This window comes from Sapajus apella, unplaced genomic scaffold (genome assembly GCF_009761245.1).
Source record: "Sapajus apella isolate SASKATOON/1434 unplaced genomic scaffold, GSC_monkey_1.0 scaffold113, whole genome shotgun sequence".
NCBI classification, from domain to species: domain Eukaryota; kingdom Metazoa; phylum Chordata; class Mammalia; order Primates; family Cebidae; genus Sapajus; species Sapajus apella.
This window is the reverse complement of record NW_022437053.1, coordinates 5,304,550-5,317,967: the sequence shown is the minus strand read 5'-3', so window position 1 is coordinate 5,317,967 and position 13,418 is coordinate 5,304,550. Positions and strand designations below refer to the sequence as shown.

General features: G+C 47.6%; 1 protein-coding gene across 7 annotated transcripts in view; it reads left to right on the top strand.

The window, feature by feature from the left end:
- The window catches only part of HERC2 (HECT and RLD domain containing E3 ubiquitin protein ligase 2), a 205,873-nt gene that overhangs the window by 163,584 nt on the left and 28,871 nt on the right, over nucleotides 1–13,418 (top strand). For all 7 annotated transcript variants that reach the window (XR_004263267.1, XM_032259981.1, XM_032259980.1 and 4 more), the window contains 8 exons: nucleotides 4,143–4,250; nucleotides 5,624–5,755; nucleotides 6,170–6,328; nucleotides 6,414–6,532; nucleotides 7,116–7,241; nucleotides 7,729–7,884; nucleotides 8,264–8,379; nucleotides 8,480–8,678. Coding sequence is in view for 6 of the 7 variants with exons in the window: in XM_032259981.1 (XP_032115872.1) it covers nucleotides 4,143–4,250; nucleotides 5,624–5,755; nucleotides 6,170–6,328; nucleotides 6,414–6,532; nucleotides 7,116–7,241; nucleotides 7,729–7,884; nucleotides 8,264–8,379; nucleotides 8,480–8,678 (1,115 nt within the window). In the remaining variant the exon portion in view is untranslated. The remainder of the gene's footprint in view (nucleotides 1–4,142; nucleotides 4,251–5,623; nucleotides 5,756–6,169; nucleotides 6,329–6,413; nucleotides 6,533–7,115; nucleotides 7,242–7,728; nucleotides 7,885–8,263; nucleotides 8,380–8,479; nucleotides 8,679–13,418) is intronic.

The following is a 13,418-nucleotide window of genomic DNA, read 5'->3' as shown; positions in this document are numbered from 1 at the left end:
TCTCCTGGCTTTGCACCATCACTGACTTGCAGAACCCCTCAGTGTGTCCCCCTGAAGTCCCTCTGAGTGATGCTCTGACTTGCATTTCTGCTTCTGTTACCCATGTGTGCATCTTTCTTTTCTGTTTAAGAATTCAAGAAAAATTATTAAAAAGAAGATTGCTGAGGCCCCGGCCTTTCACCCGACAGGCTTCCCCACGGCCTGGCTCTGCTGACCGCACGCTCTCGTGCTGCTGTTGGGTGCGCCTCGGCCGTCCTTCTGCAGATTGCTGCGCGGTTTGGACGCACTTGAGTTCAGTCCCTGCGGCCAGCTCCTTAGTGGCTGAGACTCAGCCTCGGAGCACCTCCTGTCTGCCTGTGTTCCCTTGTGACGTCAGCAGCCGCTGAGGCTTATTAGCACTGGAGGCCGTTGGCCCATCAGGGGATGCAAATGATGCTATTCTGGAGGATCATTTCTTGCTTACTTGGTAGCTGGAATACTTTCTTATAAAGAGACGTTTTCCCTTGTCTCATAGTTGCTTGCCCAAGGTGCCGTTTGCCTGAGAAAGATAAGATGAAAGCTTGGTTCTTCCTCTGTTTACCGGAGAATGCATGAATTTCCTTTGATTTCTTGAAGGTGACCTGTTTTTATCTTAATGTTGTTATGAACCCATGGATGGAAACGTGTGTGAGGGTTTTACTCTGTTGTGATGATCTTCGCAGAAGCTGAGGTGATCCTGTTTCTAGACAGTGGCAGCCTCTTCAGTGTGGCTCCGACATGATCCTGGTGGTCCTTCCGTGGCGTCCAGGCAGGCGACCCAAGCTGTCCTAGGCTTCTCTTCACCTGGGATCTGCCCTGGGTTCTTCTGTTCATGCTGATACTTAAAAAATTTTTCTTTTATTTACTTCTTACATTTCATTTATGCACTTGTTTGTTTAGAGACAGGATGTTGATCTGCCACCCAGGCTGCAGTGCAGTGGTGCAGTTAGAGCTCACTGTAGCCTCGAGTTTCCGGGCTCAAGTGCTCCTCCCATCTCGGCCTCCCGAGTAGCTAGGAGTGCAGGCGTGTGCCGGCTGGCCTGGCTAACACGCCGATTCCGTCTACTCAAAGTACAAGGTCGTACTTCGTCTGTTATGTCTGCCTCTCCTTGCTTCCATACCAAATCCGGGTTCCAAGATAGTGTTTGATAAAATGTTTCATGATTTTTCATGTGCTTTGCCCACGTTGCATATACGACAGACTTAGGATATAATTTCAGTGCTGCCAATGTCAGTATAATTACTGGAATTCAGAACATGCCCTAATTTTCTCAAATTTATTAAATAATTATACTGTATCTACAAGAGCATAGTAGCTGTTACATACTTTACTTTGTTTTCATCTTTGAGTCTTAGTTTTACTGACTGGTCCTTGTGGGGTCTGAAGTGCACTCTGGTGAATTCCTCAGAAGCCCCTGAGATCAGACTTGTTCACAGGAGTGTTTGTCCTTTGAACTGAAAGGTAGTTTTTCTGGGCATTAAAGCGTTGATTCATGTCTTTTTCCTCTGTGAAAGTGTGATAACATCTTTTCCCTTTATAAGTGATGTGTGTTTTTTCAGTAATTTTACTAGAATATGCGTTGACATGGGTCATTCTCGGTGATTTCCCAGGTATGGGTGCTCCTCGCGTCTGTCCTCTCAGTCTCTTGCAGTGTTTGTTCTGTAGCCTTGCTTAGCAGTTTTTTCTAGGGACACTTGGTAACTCTCCATTCATTGGATAGTTGATGCCTTTTAGAGTTAATGTTACTTTCTCTTTCAAGTACTTTTTACCTCTTTTTTTTTTTTTAATTCCTTCCTTTTCTCCTGTTTGTCTTAGGGCGCATCTGCTGTATTTATTTGATTGTACACTGTTTTAGTCTCCACTGGAATGTAGTTTTATTTTCATTTTAATTCTGTCTTCAGCTTTATCATTTAATTTTTTGGTTTTCCTAAGTCTGATTTATGTGGTTCTTTCATGTCTTGTATCATTTTTCTAATTTCATTCAATTTGTTTTGAAATGATAGATTACAGGGCCGGTGTGGTTTGTGAGCTTATCTTTCTGACCTGCCTTTATTATCTATAGGGATGTTACTTTGTTCCTTATTCTCATTTTTCTTTTCTTTTCTTTTTTTTTTTTTTTTTTTTTTTTTTTTGAGACAGAGTCTTGCTCTGTTACCCAGGGTGCGGTGCAGTGGCGTGATCCTGACTCACTGCAGCCTCGACCTTCCAGGCTCAAGCCATCCTTCTGCATCAGCCTCCCAAGAAGCCGGGACCACAGGCTTGTGCCACCACAGTTGGCTTTTTATTTTTTGTGGAGCGGAGTCTCTCAGTGTTGCCCAGACGTGTCTCAAAACTCCTGGGCTCAAGTGCTTCTCCCAGCTGAGCCTCCGAAGTGTTGAGAATTACAGGTGTAAGCCAGAGTGCCAAGCCCATTCCCTTTCTCTGATGGTAACTTTTTATTGTGTTTGGTCTTATACTTTTATCTTGCTCATTTTTATCTGAAGTCATTTTTCTTGAACTTTTAGAATGAGGTGAGATCCAGAAAAGCTTTCTCACCTTGTGGCCCAGGTTGGAGTGTACAGGGGCACGATCTGGGCTCACTGTAGCCCCAGCCTCTGGGCTCAGGTGATCCCCCCGCTTAGCCTCCTGAGTAACTGGGACCACAGGCTGTATCCAGCTAACTTTTAAATTTTTATATTGAGAAAGGATTTCAACATGTTGGCCAGGCCTGTCTTGAACTCCTGAGCTCAAGCAAGCTGCCTGCCTCAGCCTCCCAAAGTGCTGGGATTACAGGCGTGTACCACCTCATCTGGCCCAGAAAAACGTTTTTAAACTTTAAGCTATTGCTTCATGACAGAAATGTGGAGAACAAAGGGTGTTTCTGGTCGGCATTTGCCTGGACAAAAGTCTGGTGACGCTTTCTCTTTTGTGTCTCCCTCGCTTTATGTTCAGGCCACCACCAAGTCCTGTTTTCTCTGCTTTTAGAATGTATTCCAGATTCAATCATTTCTCCCTAACTGCAGACATCTGGGCTAGAGCACTGTGGGGTCTCATCTGGTTTATCATCCTAGCAGTCACATCCCAGCTGCCTGACTGTGTTCCTGCTTCCACTCCCACCCACTGCAGCCCTCCGCAATCAGCTGCCCACAGAGCATCCAGAGAGCGAAGCTTAAAACCAGCCCAGGCCGGGCGCGGTGGCTCAAGCCTGTAATCCCAGCACTTTGGGAGGCCGAGGCGGGTGGATCACGAGGTCAAGAGATCGAGACCATCCTGGTCAACATGGTGAAACCCCGTCTCTACTAAAAATACAAAAAATTAGCTGGGCATGGTGGCGCGTGCCTGTAATCCCAGCGACTCAGGAGGCTGGGGCAGGAGAATTGCCTGAACCCGGGAGGCGGAGGTTGCGGTGAGCCGAGATCGCGCCATTGCACTCCAGCCTGGGTAACAAGAGCGAAACTCCGTCTCAAAAAAAAAAAAAAAAAACCAGCCCAAGCCTCTTAACCCTGTAACCCTGGGAGAGGACCTGCACCCCTGCCCCATGTCCCTCCATCCTCCCCACCTCTTTCCCGGCCCCTCGGTGCCATCCTCTGCTAGTCCTTCAAGATCTTCCAGCCTGAAAGAAAACCCTTGTGCCTCTACTTACACACCTCTCAAACCAGATGTAGGTTCTCCACACGAAGCAATTCCCCAGTTCTCTGGACACCAGTTGAGTGCCCTGTAATTCAGTTCATTTCTGTTGCTGACTACCTGGAATCATCATGAACCCCAAAAGTTGAGGTGCCCCTCACTTCCAGGCAACCGACTGCTTCTGTCTGACCTGGCTGTACGTCGGGCATTTTCACAGCCCTCGGCAGTGCGATGTTGACTGTAAAGCTTCATCAGGGCAGTGGGGCTGCAGGAGGAAAGTCTGCACGTTGGCCAAGTGGAGGTTTTTCCAGTCCACAGGCATAATCTTCTGTGGGGATGAGTTGGGGAAAAGGGTGGTGAGTCTGAGATGCTTGTCTTTGAGGCCAGTTCTTCCGGACTTTCTACCAGGCATTAGCTGTTAAACATGGTGTGTGTTTTACAGGTTGTCCGGTGCCCTGTTTCTGCTTGGGGTGCTGATCGGGAGTGGGTGCTGTGTTTTCTGCTCCTTTGTCTCCAGGTGCAGAAGGACTCAGGGTGGAATTTGACCGGCAGTGCTCCACGGAGAGGCGCCACGACCCTCTCACAATCATGGACGGTGTCAACAGGATTGTCTCTGTGCGGTCAGGTAAGGACAGGAGGTTGAGCAGTACGTGATCGGACCACCTGTGTCTCCGTAGACAAAGTCCTTCACATTTGTAGGACAGACGCTGCGACCGTATTCTCATGGAAGTTGAGGAAGGGACAATATGCTGTTCAGCTTTGAAACACAGTAGGTTTGCTTGCCTCTTCCCCATACTTCTGAATACAGTAATTATGTGTGATGTGTGCAGCACATCCCTGTCGGATGAGCCCAGCCTCACCAGGCAGCTGCAGAAGGTGCCGAAGACGTGCGGGGTGCCGGGGCTCTCGTGAGCCGTGGTTGGCCTACAACAGAGCTTCAAGGGATTTGTGTCTTACTGGTTGCAGTGAGGGCCACATGTGGAGTGACTTCTGTATGTAGGTGTAGGCGGCCACGTGTCTGGCTTGTCTCTGCTGCTGGGCTTCATGAGGCCAGCGAGGCGGACTAGCACGTCTGTGGGGGCGTGTTACAAGCTCTTTCACCGAGCCTTTTAGAATTGGCAGTGCAGGGTGTGTCTTCTAAGACCTCGTTATCCTTCATCTCAAGTGCTTCCTGTGAAGGGCCGGGTAATGCAGCCTCTGTCATGGCACGCAGACTGGATGCCAGTGGAAGGGCGTGGCTGCGTCCCAGGAAAGCTTTATCCACACAGCATTACTTAGTGAAGTGAAGCTTTGCATGAATTCCTATGGTCCCGGTGGGTGTAGGTTTTTCTGGTCCTTTGACAGATCTGCCAGTGTAGTTTTCAGTAGTGGTGTTGGATGTGGAAGCCCTTACAGGCCATCCCTGAGCCGTTGCCAGATGGTCCTTCTGAAGCAGAAACCTGTTGGGTTCTCGTGGCCTTCTGAGCTGCTGTGATGCAGTGCCACTCCTTTCCACAGCCGCCAGGCCTCTGCTCCCGGGGGGCTGCTCCGCTCCTCCCTCGAGGGCAGCTCTTCCGGGCCATGCTGAGCCACACATGTGGGTCCTTCGTGGGGAGAGCTAGGGTTCTTCCTTCTGCTGCCTGGCCACCTGGTTGTATCAGAGCGTTCCCGAGAGTTGTCCCCATGACCTGGCATGTGCTGGCGACCCAGAGGCCTCTCACCGTATCCTAGCTGTGTGGGATCATTTCCCCACTGGATGGTGGCTTCTGCCTGGGCAGTGCCCGCCCACCTGCCCTCAGTTTCCCAGGTACCTGGTACAGGGGCTGAATGAGTGTCTGCTGAAGAAAGGTATGTATTAAAATGTGAATCCCAAGAGTGATGTGTCGCCGTGCACTTGAGCTGGGCTCGGAGGAACTTGTTCTTGCACGTGACGGAAATCGTTCTGCTTTGTGTCTAAGGAGCTTGTGTTGATTGGATGGTGGATCAAAGCTAACCCTGGCGTGCGCTTTCCTCCTCCAGGCCGAGAGTGGTCTGACTGGTCCAGCGAGCTGCGCATCCCGGGGGATGAGTTAAAGTGGAAGTTCATCAGCGATGGGTCGGTCAACGGCTGGGGCTGGCGCTTCACCGTCTATCCCATCATGCCAGCAGCTGGTAAGGGAGGATCTTATGGCAACCAGGGGTAGGTGACTGGCTGTGGGTTGTTTCCAGAACAACATGGACACGTGCACACTCCCATGTGGTGCCTATTGTGTTGGAGTGCATGCTCCCGCAGGCCCCACGGAGGTGTGGGTCGGAACACAGAGACTTGTCTTAGCTGTCCAGCTGCCAGGCTCACACTCCTCTTCCCCTAGTGTGGAAGGAGTTGTTGCTGGTGTAGTTCTTAAGACTTTTACAGTGGAAGTGAGTGTGAAGATTGAGGCTCACCAACTCACAGTGGCAAAAGGGGCATATTGGCTGTCGCCTTCCAGTGGGTGGGGCTGGGTGCAGCCACCCTTGTCCGTGGTTGTCTTATGGGGTGCTCCCTAGCTTGTGAAGCATGGGGATGTTCACAGTGCTTATTCACAGGCCCTAAAGAACTCCTCTCTGACCGCTGCGTCCTCTCCTGCCCGTCCATGGATTTGGTGACGTGTCTGTTAGACTTCCGACTCAACCTTGCCTCTAACAGAAGCATCGTCCCTCGTCTTGCAGCATCGCTGGCTGCGTGTGCGCAGCTGAGTGCCCTAGGTAAGTGGCACCGTGACAGTCAGGGCTCTCTTACTAGTTGGAGGAAACCGTCAGACGTCTGATACTTTCTGTCTGCTCATTTCAGCCGCCAGTCACAGAATGTGGGCCCTTCAGAGACTGAGGAAGCTGCTTACAACTGAATTTGGGCAATCAATTAACATAAACAGGCTGCTTGGAGAAAATGATGGGGAAGCAAGAGCTTTGGTATGGAACATTCTAGTAAAATTTCTAGAGTCGTGACCCTTGGGGAATAAAGTGTTGCTTTAGTGGTCTAAACCTCTAAATCATTGAGAAGAGTTGGGGAATTTCGCCTAAGAATAGGGAGGCCTTTGTCGCATCCAGACCTTTCCTATGTTGCAGCCCGAATTCAGGCTGGACTTTGTGAAAATACATGTCGACAGCTGTGAACAGTGGATTGTGTCGACTGGGCTTTACAGTGAGGCCAACTGATGACCTCGCCTTATTTTGGTGACTAAAGTAGTCCGTTTTGATCCTACCCATATGAGGAGACAGGCAGCATTTGTAGGCCGGAGAGGGCCTATTTCTCTGGAAGCGGTTGTACTAAAATGAGCACCAAACATTCTGAGATGAGTCTTCGGACTCCTCTTTTTTATTTTAGTGTTTATGTTCTTTTAGCTTTTTTCCTACTTGAGAATTTTGATACGCTTTTTTTTTTTTTAAAGAAGAAATACTACCCATATATTAAAACATTTGACTGTAAAAACAAATGGTCAGCCTCCCCTGTGTGTGGATTCCTGTGGTACAATACTGTTCTGTTGCTTCTTAGAGTTTTACAGGTAGTGCTCTTGCTGCTTTGGTGAAAGGTCTTCCAGAAGCTTTGCAAAGGCAGTTTGAATATGAAGATCCTATTGTGAGGGGTGGCAAACAGCTGCTCCACAGCCCATTCTTTAAGGTAACGTTTGACTTATTTTTTAAAGTAACAGTAGGGCCATGTGACTGAAAGAACCACTGAGAGCTGTCACGTCACGTGCAGTGTGTGTGTTTGAGGCCGCTCAGGGCAGCTGTCACGTCACGTGCAGTGTGTGTGTTTGAGGCCGCTCAGGGCAGCTGTAGGTATTGCTGAAGTCAAATATGAAAAGAAGAACTCAAGAAATGATCCTGTGATCTAAACCCTTCAACCATAAGCCTGTAACTCTTAGCATGCCTTGAGATGCACAGGTGTTCTTGCCACTTGACGTAGGCAGCAAGTGTTGTAGCAGTTGTATGGCACGTGGCTGGGAACTGTCAGGGATCGCCACATCACTGATGGCGGCCGTGTCCTTGCTGTGGCCACGGCGGCCATCCTGGAATAGGAGGTTCTGTGGAAGGAGCCACAGAAACCCTGGCCTGTTCTCTGAGTTTCTAAGTGTCCCTGTCTTCGTCTTTTCCGGTGCCTGCAGGTACTCGTAGCTCTTGCTTGTGACCTGGAGCTGGACACTCTCCCTTGCTGTGCCGAGACGCACAAGTGGGCCTGGTTCCGGAGGTACTGCATGGCCTCCCGTGTCGCTGTGGCTCTTGACAAAAGAACCCCGTTGCCCCGTCTGTTTCTTGATGAGGTATTGCGTGATATTTTGGAATCACTTTTGGGACGCAAAAACATTTTCCTTATTTAGCTGTAGTATAACAAGATGTCAGTATTATGAGACAGAAAAATTTTGCTTGCCAAGGAATATCAAAGAAAGTAACACATAAGTGAAAATGAGTGAGCTGACACTGAATTTCAGTGGAAGTTGATTTTCAGGAAGCTGCCGATAGAATGATGCTGTCTAGACGTTTTTATATGTTAGACGTGATGCAGTCATTATTGGCTTTGCCCGGTGACCACACATTACACTCTTGCTCTTCGTTCATGTCTTCAGGCAGGGATTGCTTCTGTCTGTCCTTAATATTTATTTATTTGTTTGAGATGAGTGACGTCATGATAATTTTGTTTAGGTGGCTAAGAAAATTCGTGAATTAATGGCAGACAGCGAAAACATGGATGTTCTGCATGAGAGCCATGACGTTTTTAAAAGAGAACAAGATGAACAGCTTGTGCAGTGGATGAACAGGTGATTACATTAGAAACAAGAAGCACTGTGGACCGTGAGCGCGAGAGGTGGTTTGCGTTGTTCTTTCCCGCAGCAGATGCTCACTCGATGTTTGTTGTAGGCGCCCAGATGACTGGACTCTTTCTGCGGGTGGCAGTGGAACAATTTATGGATGGGGACATAATCATAGGGGCCAGCTAGGGGGCATTGAAGGTGCAAAAGTCAAAGTTCCCACTCCCTGTGAAGCCCTCGCGACTCTCAGACCCGTGCAGTTAATCGGAGGAGAACAGACCCTCTTTGCTGTGACGGCGGATGGGAAGGTAATGGAGTTTTTTCTGTTCACAGGGTCACTGAGCTTGAGGCAGTTGTGGCTAAATGTGGTATATGGTTCTTAGCACAGGCAAGGATCTGTACTAAAACATTTCTCAAGATTAACAATACTGTGGTATGCAGGAAGCAGCTAGCGTTCTAAGATGCTTCTGTATAATCTTTCAATTTTTAACTTCAGATTTTTAAGAAGTTTTTTAAGATGGAGTTTTGCTCTAGTTGCCCAGGCTGGAGTCCAATGGTGCGGCCTCCGCATCCTGGGTTCAAGTGATTCCCTTGCCTCAGCCTCTCTAGTAGCTGGGATTATAGGTGCCCACCACCACGCCCGGCTAACTTTTGTATTTTTAGTAGAGACGAGATTTCTGCCATGTTGGCCAGGCTGGTCTCGAACTCCTGACCTCAGGCCATCTGGTCGCTTCAGCCTCCCAAAGTGCTGGGATTACAGGTGTGAACCATTGCACCTGGTCAATTTTTTTTTTTTAAATTTTGAAAATGCATGATATATACAAAAGTATTACAGTTTTTGCTTGTGTATCACTCGTTAGTTGTATTTCTTGTTTGCTGTGGTAAATATTATTTTTCAAAGAATTTGTTGCTGCTGGCTGGGCATGGCGACTCGATACTTTGGGAGACCGAGGCAGGCGGATCACCTGAGGTCAGGAGTTTGAGGCCAGCCTGGCCAGCATAGGGAAACCCCGTCTCTGCTAAAAAGGCAAAGTTAAGCTGGGCGTGGTGATGGGTGCCTGTAAATCCCAGCCACTTGGGCGGCTGAGGCAGGAGAATCACTCGAGCCTGGGAGGTGGAGGTTGCAGTGAGCCGAGATCATGCTGCTGCTACACTCCAGCCTGGGTGACAGAGCGAGACTCTGTCTCAAAAAGAAAAAAAAATTATTACTGCTGGTGTCTAGAAATATTGGATGTTTCTATATTGACTTTATGTCTGGTGACCTACCTGACTCTTTTTGTTCCAACGTATCTGAAAATTTCTTGCGTCGTCTTTATAGTCCAGGGTACACTGGGGAGGGAGCTGTAGGCATTCCCTGGAGGTGCACAGGCTTGGTTCCAGCCCAAAACCACAAAGCCGTGTCTCCACAAAGCAGGCCACACAAATGTCTTGGTTTCCCAGTGGATATAAAAATGTGTGTGTGCTATAGTCTATTAAGACATCTTCAGACTCCACTTCTAATTCTAGTTCTCTTGCTGTTTCTGCCACATCTGTAGCCACTTCCTCCACCCATCTTGAACCCCTCAAGTTCATCCTTGAGGGTTGGCATCCATTTCTTCCAAATTCCTGTTAATGTTGAAATTTTCACCTCCTCCCAAGAATCACAAATGTTGTTAATGGCATCCAGAGTGGTGATGCCTTTCCAGAAGGTTTTCAGTTTAGTTTGTCCACATCCGTTAGAGGAATCACTATCTATGACAGCTATAGCCTTAGGAAATGTATTTTTTAAATAACAAGATTTGAAAGTCAAAATTACTCCTTGATCCGTGCATGGGGCTGCAGAAAAGATGATGTATTCGCAGGCATGAAAACAACTTCAATCTCTGTGTGTGTTCAACAGAGCTCTTGGGTAACCAGGTACGTTGTCAATGAGCAGTGATACTTTGAAAGAAATCCTTTTTTCTGAGCAGTAGGCCTCAATAGTGGGCTTAAAATATTCGGTGAACCATGCTGTAAAATGTGCTGACGTCCAGGTTTTGTTGTTTCACAGCACAGCCAGAGTGGAGTTAGTATAATTCTTAAGGGCCCTAAGATTTTCAGAATGGCCAATGAGCATTGACTTCAACAGATTCGTCTAGTACAGTCACCAGCTGCATCAGCCCCGACAAAAGAGTTGAAGCTGCGTTTCCTTTGCCCACCTGCAACTGTCCTGATTGAGTTATAGGTTTTTTTTTGTTTGTTTGTTTGTTTTTTTGAGACAGAGTCTCGCTCTGTCACCAGGCTGGAGTACAATGGTGCTGTCCTGGTTCACTGCAACTTCCATTTTCTGGCTTCAAGCAATTCTCCTACCTCAGCCTCCCAAGTAGCTGGGACTACAGGCACGCACTACCATACCTGGCTAACTTTTTTGTATTTTTTTTTTTTTTTTTTTTTTTTTTTTTTGAGACGGAGTTTCACTCTTGTTACCCAGGCTGGAGTGCAATGGCGCCATCTCGGCTCACCGCAACCTCCGCCTCCTGGGTTCAGGCAATTCTCCTGCCTCAGCCTCCTGAGTAGCTGGGATTACAGGCACACGCCACCATGCCCAGCTGAATTTTTGTATTTTTAGTAGAGACGGGGTTTCACCATGCTGACCAGGATGGTCTTGATCTCTTGACCTCGTGATCCACCCGCCTCGGCCTCCCAGAGTGCTGGGATTACAGGCGTGAGCCACCGCGCCCGGCCACTTTTTTGTATTTTTAGTAGAGACAGGGTTTCACATTGTTGGTCAGGATGGTCTCAATCTCTTGACCTTGTGATCCACCCGCCTCTGCCTACCAAAGTGCTGGGATTACAGGCTTCAGCCACTGCGCCCAGCCAAGATTTGAAGCTTTGAAAGCAGACGTTGACTTCTCTTTAGCTATGAAAGTCCTAGATGGCATCTTCTTCTGATAGAAGGCTGTTCCGTCTACATTGGAGGTCTGCTTTAGCGTAGCCACCTTCATCACTGATCTTGGCTAGATCTTCTGGATAACTTACTGCAGGATCTACATCGGCACGTGCTACGTTACCTTGCATTTTTATGTTATGGAGATGGCTTCTTTCCTTAAACCTCAGGAAGCAATCTCTGCTAACTTCAGACTTTGCAGCTTTGTCACCTCTCTTAGCCTTTGTGGAATCGAAGAGAGTTAGAGCCTTGCTCTGGATTAGGCTTTGGCTTAAAGGAACGTTGTGTCAGTTTTGATCTTCTGTCTGTGCCAGTCAGACTTTCTCTGTATCAGCAATAAGACTGTGTTGCATTCTTGTCATTGCATGTTTACTGGAGTTGCACTTAATTGTGCTTCAAGAACTGTTTCTTGGCTAACTGGTGCAAGAGACCTAGCTTTCACCGTGGCTTGGCTTTCAACGGATGTTCTTCACCAATCTTAATCGTTTCTACCTTTTGACTTAAAATGAGAAATATGCAACTCCTCCTTTCACTTGAACTTTTAGAGGCCACTGTAGGGTTATTAAGTGGCCTAATTTCAATAAGTTGTGTGTTAGGGAATAGGGAGGTCCATGGAGAGGGAGAGAGAAGGGAGAACAGCTGGCTGGTGGAGCAGTCAGAAAATACACAGCATTTATCGTTTAAGTTCACCGTCTTCTGTGTGTACAGTTTGTGTTGCCTCAAAACAAGTACAACAGTAACATCAAACATGACTGATTGCAGGTCACCGTAACAGATAAAATAATAATGAAAAAGTTTAAAATATTGCATGAATTATCAAAATGTGAGGTGGAACCAGTAAGTCAGCACATGCTGGTGGAAAAGTGGCGCCGATAGGCGTGATCACGGTGGGGTTGCCACACACCTTCGGTTTGTAGAACACTGTCTGCGAGGTGCAGTAAGTCGAGGTGTGCTTGCATACAGGAGGGATCATTGTGAACCGTGTCAGAGGGAGACTGCTAGCACAGGTATCAAAGTGGCCTCACCTCATAAAAAGGTTTGAAATACAGTTCCTCTTTTTCTATTCTTCGGAGAATTCTGTTTCTTTTCCTTGTTTCTCTGGTTATCTTAACAGATGTACTGAAAAACCTAAAGTTAATTAGTATCTCTCCCCTCCTCCCAGTCAGCGGCCCCTGCTACCCAGTGTTTGAGTTTCAAGCTGCTCCCCTCTGCCACAGACACTGTGGTTGCTTTGGTTGTTTTATGTGGACCATAGTTTTTTTGGAGTTAGTCAAATGCTTCACATCTTCGCTCACTATCATTTCTTACCATCATTTGCTGCATCTCAGATCTTATAAAATCATTTCCTTCAACTTTAAGCGTCTCCTTTTCAGTTTACTTTAGTGAGATTCATTCTTTGGTTTGTTTCAAAATATCTTTATTTTGTCCTTTTTCTAGGATGGGGGTTGGCAAGCATTTTCTATAAAGGGCACAGTAGCGTTTTCAGCTCTGTGGGCCACATGGCCTCTGTCGCAGCCACAAAAGCAGCCAGGACATTCTGTAAATGACCGGGTGTGGCTGTGTTCCATGACACCTCACTGACAGCAGCAAACGATGGGCCTGACCGGGCAGCTCCTGTTGTCGTTGTGAATTCTCAGGGGCAGACCTCTCTCTCCCTGTCAGGGCTGGGGCTGAGAAAGGCCACTTTCTGTGTTGCTCGTACTTGTTATTCACAGTCACTGAGGGGCAGCCCTTTGGAGCCCTGCCTTCTGCGGAATTCCTGGAGGTGAGTGCACTTCCCTGCACCCTGTACACTTGAGAGCCACAGACCCTCCCCACTGCAAGCTGCCTTTGGGAATGGGGCTCATGTGTCCCCCTGAGTTTGGGCCTCACTTCCTGCATTGGTCCTTGTGGCTTCTTTACTATTATGTCAGTAAAGCAGCAGGTTTGAAAGATGTCTAAAACAGCATGGAACCCCATTTAAGTTTTTATCAGCAGGGATGTTTACGTTCATTTGGAAAGAGGCAGTCTGATTGTGTGTGTGGTTTCTTTTTTAATCATAGATGTTTTGTGTCCTGAAACATCCCACTTAGATGGAAAAAAAAAGGCATTTTGTTTTTTCCTGAGTGGTTTGCATGTTGCCCTGCTGAAATATTAAAATGTA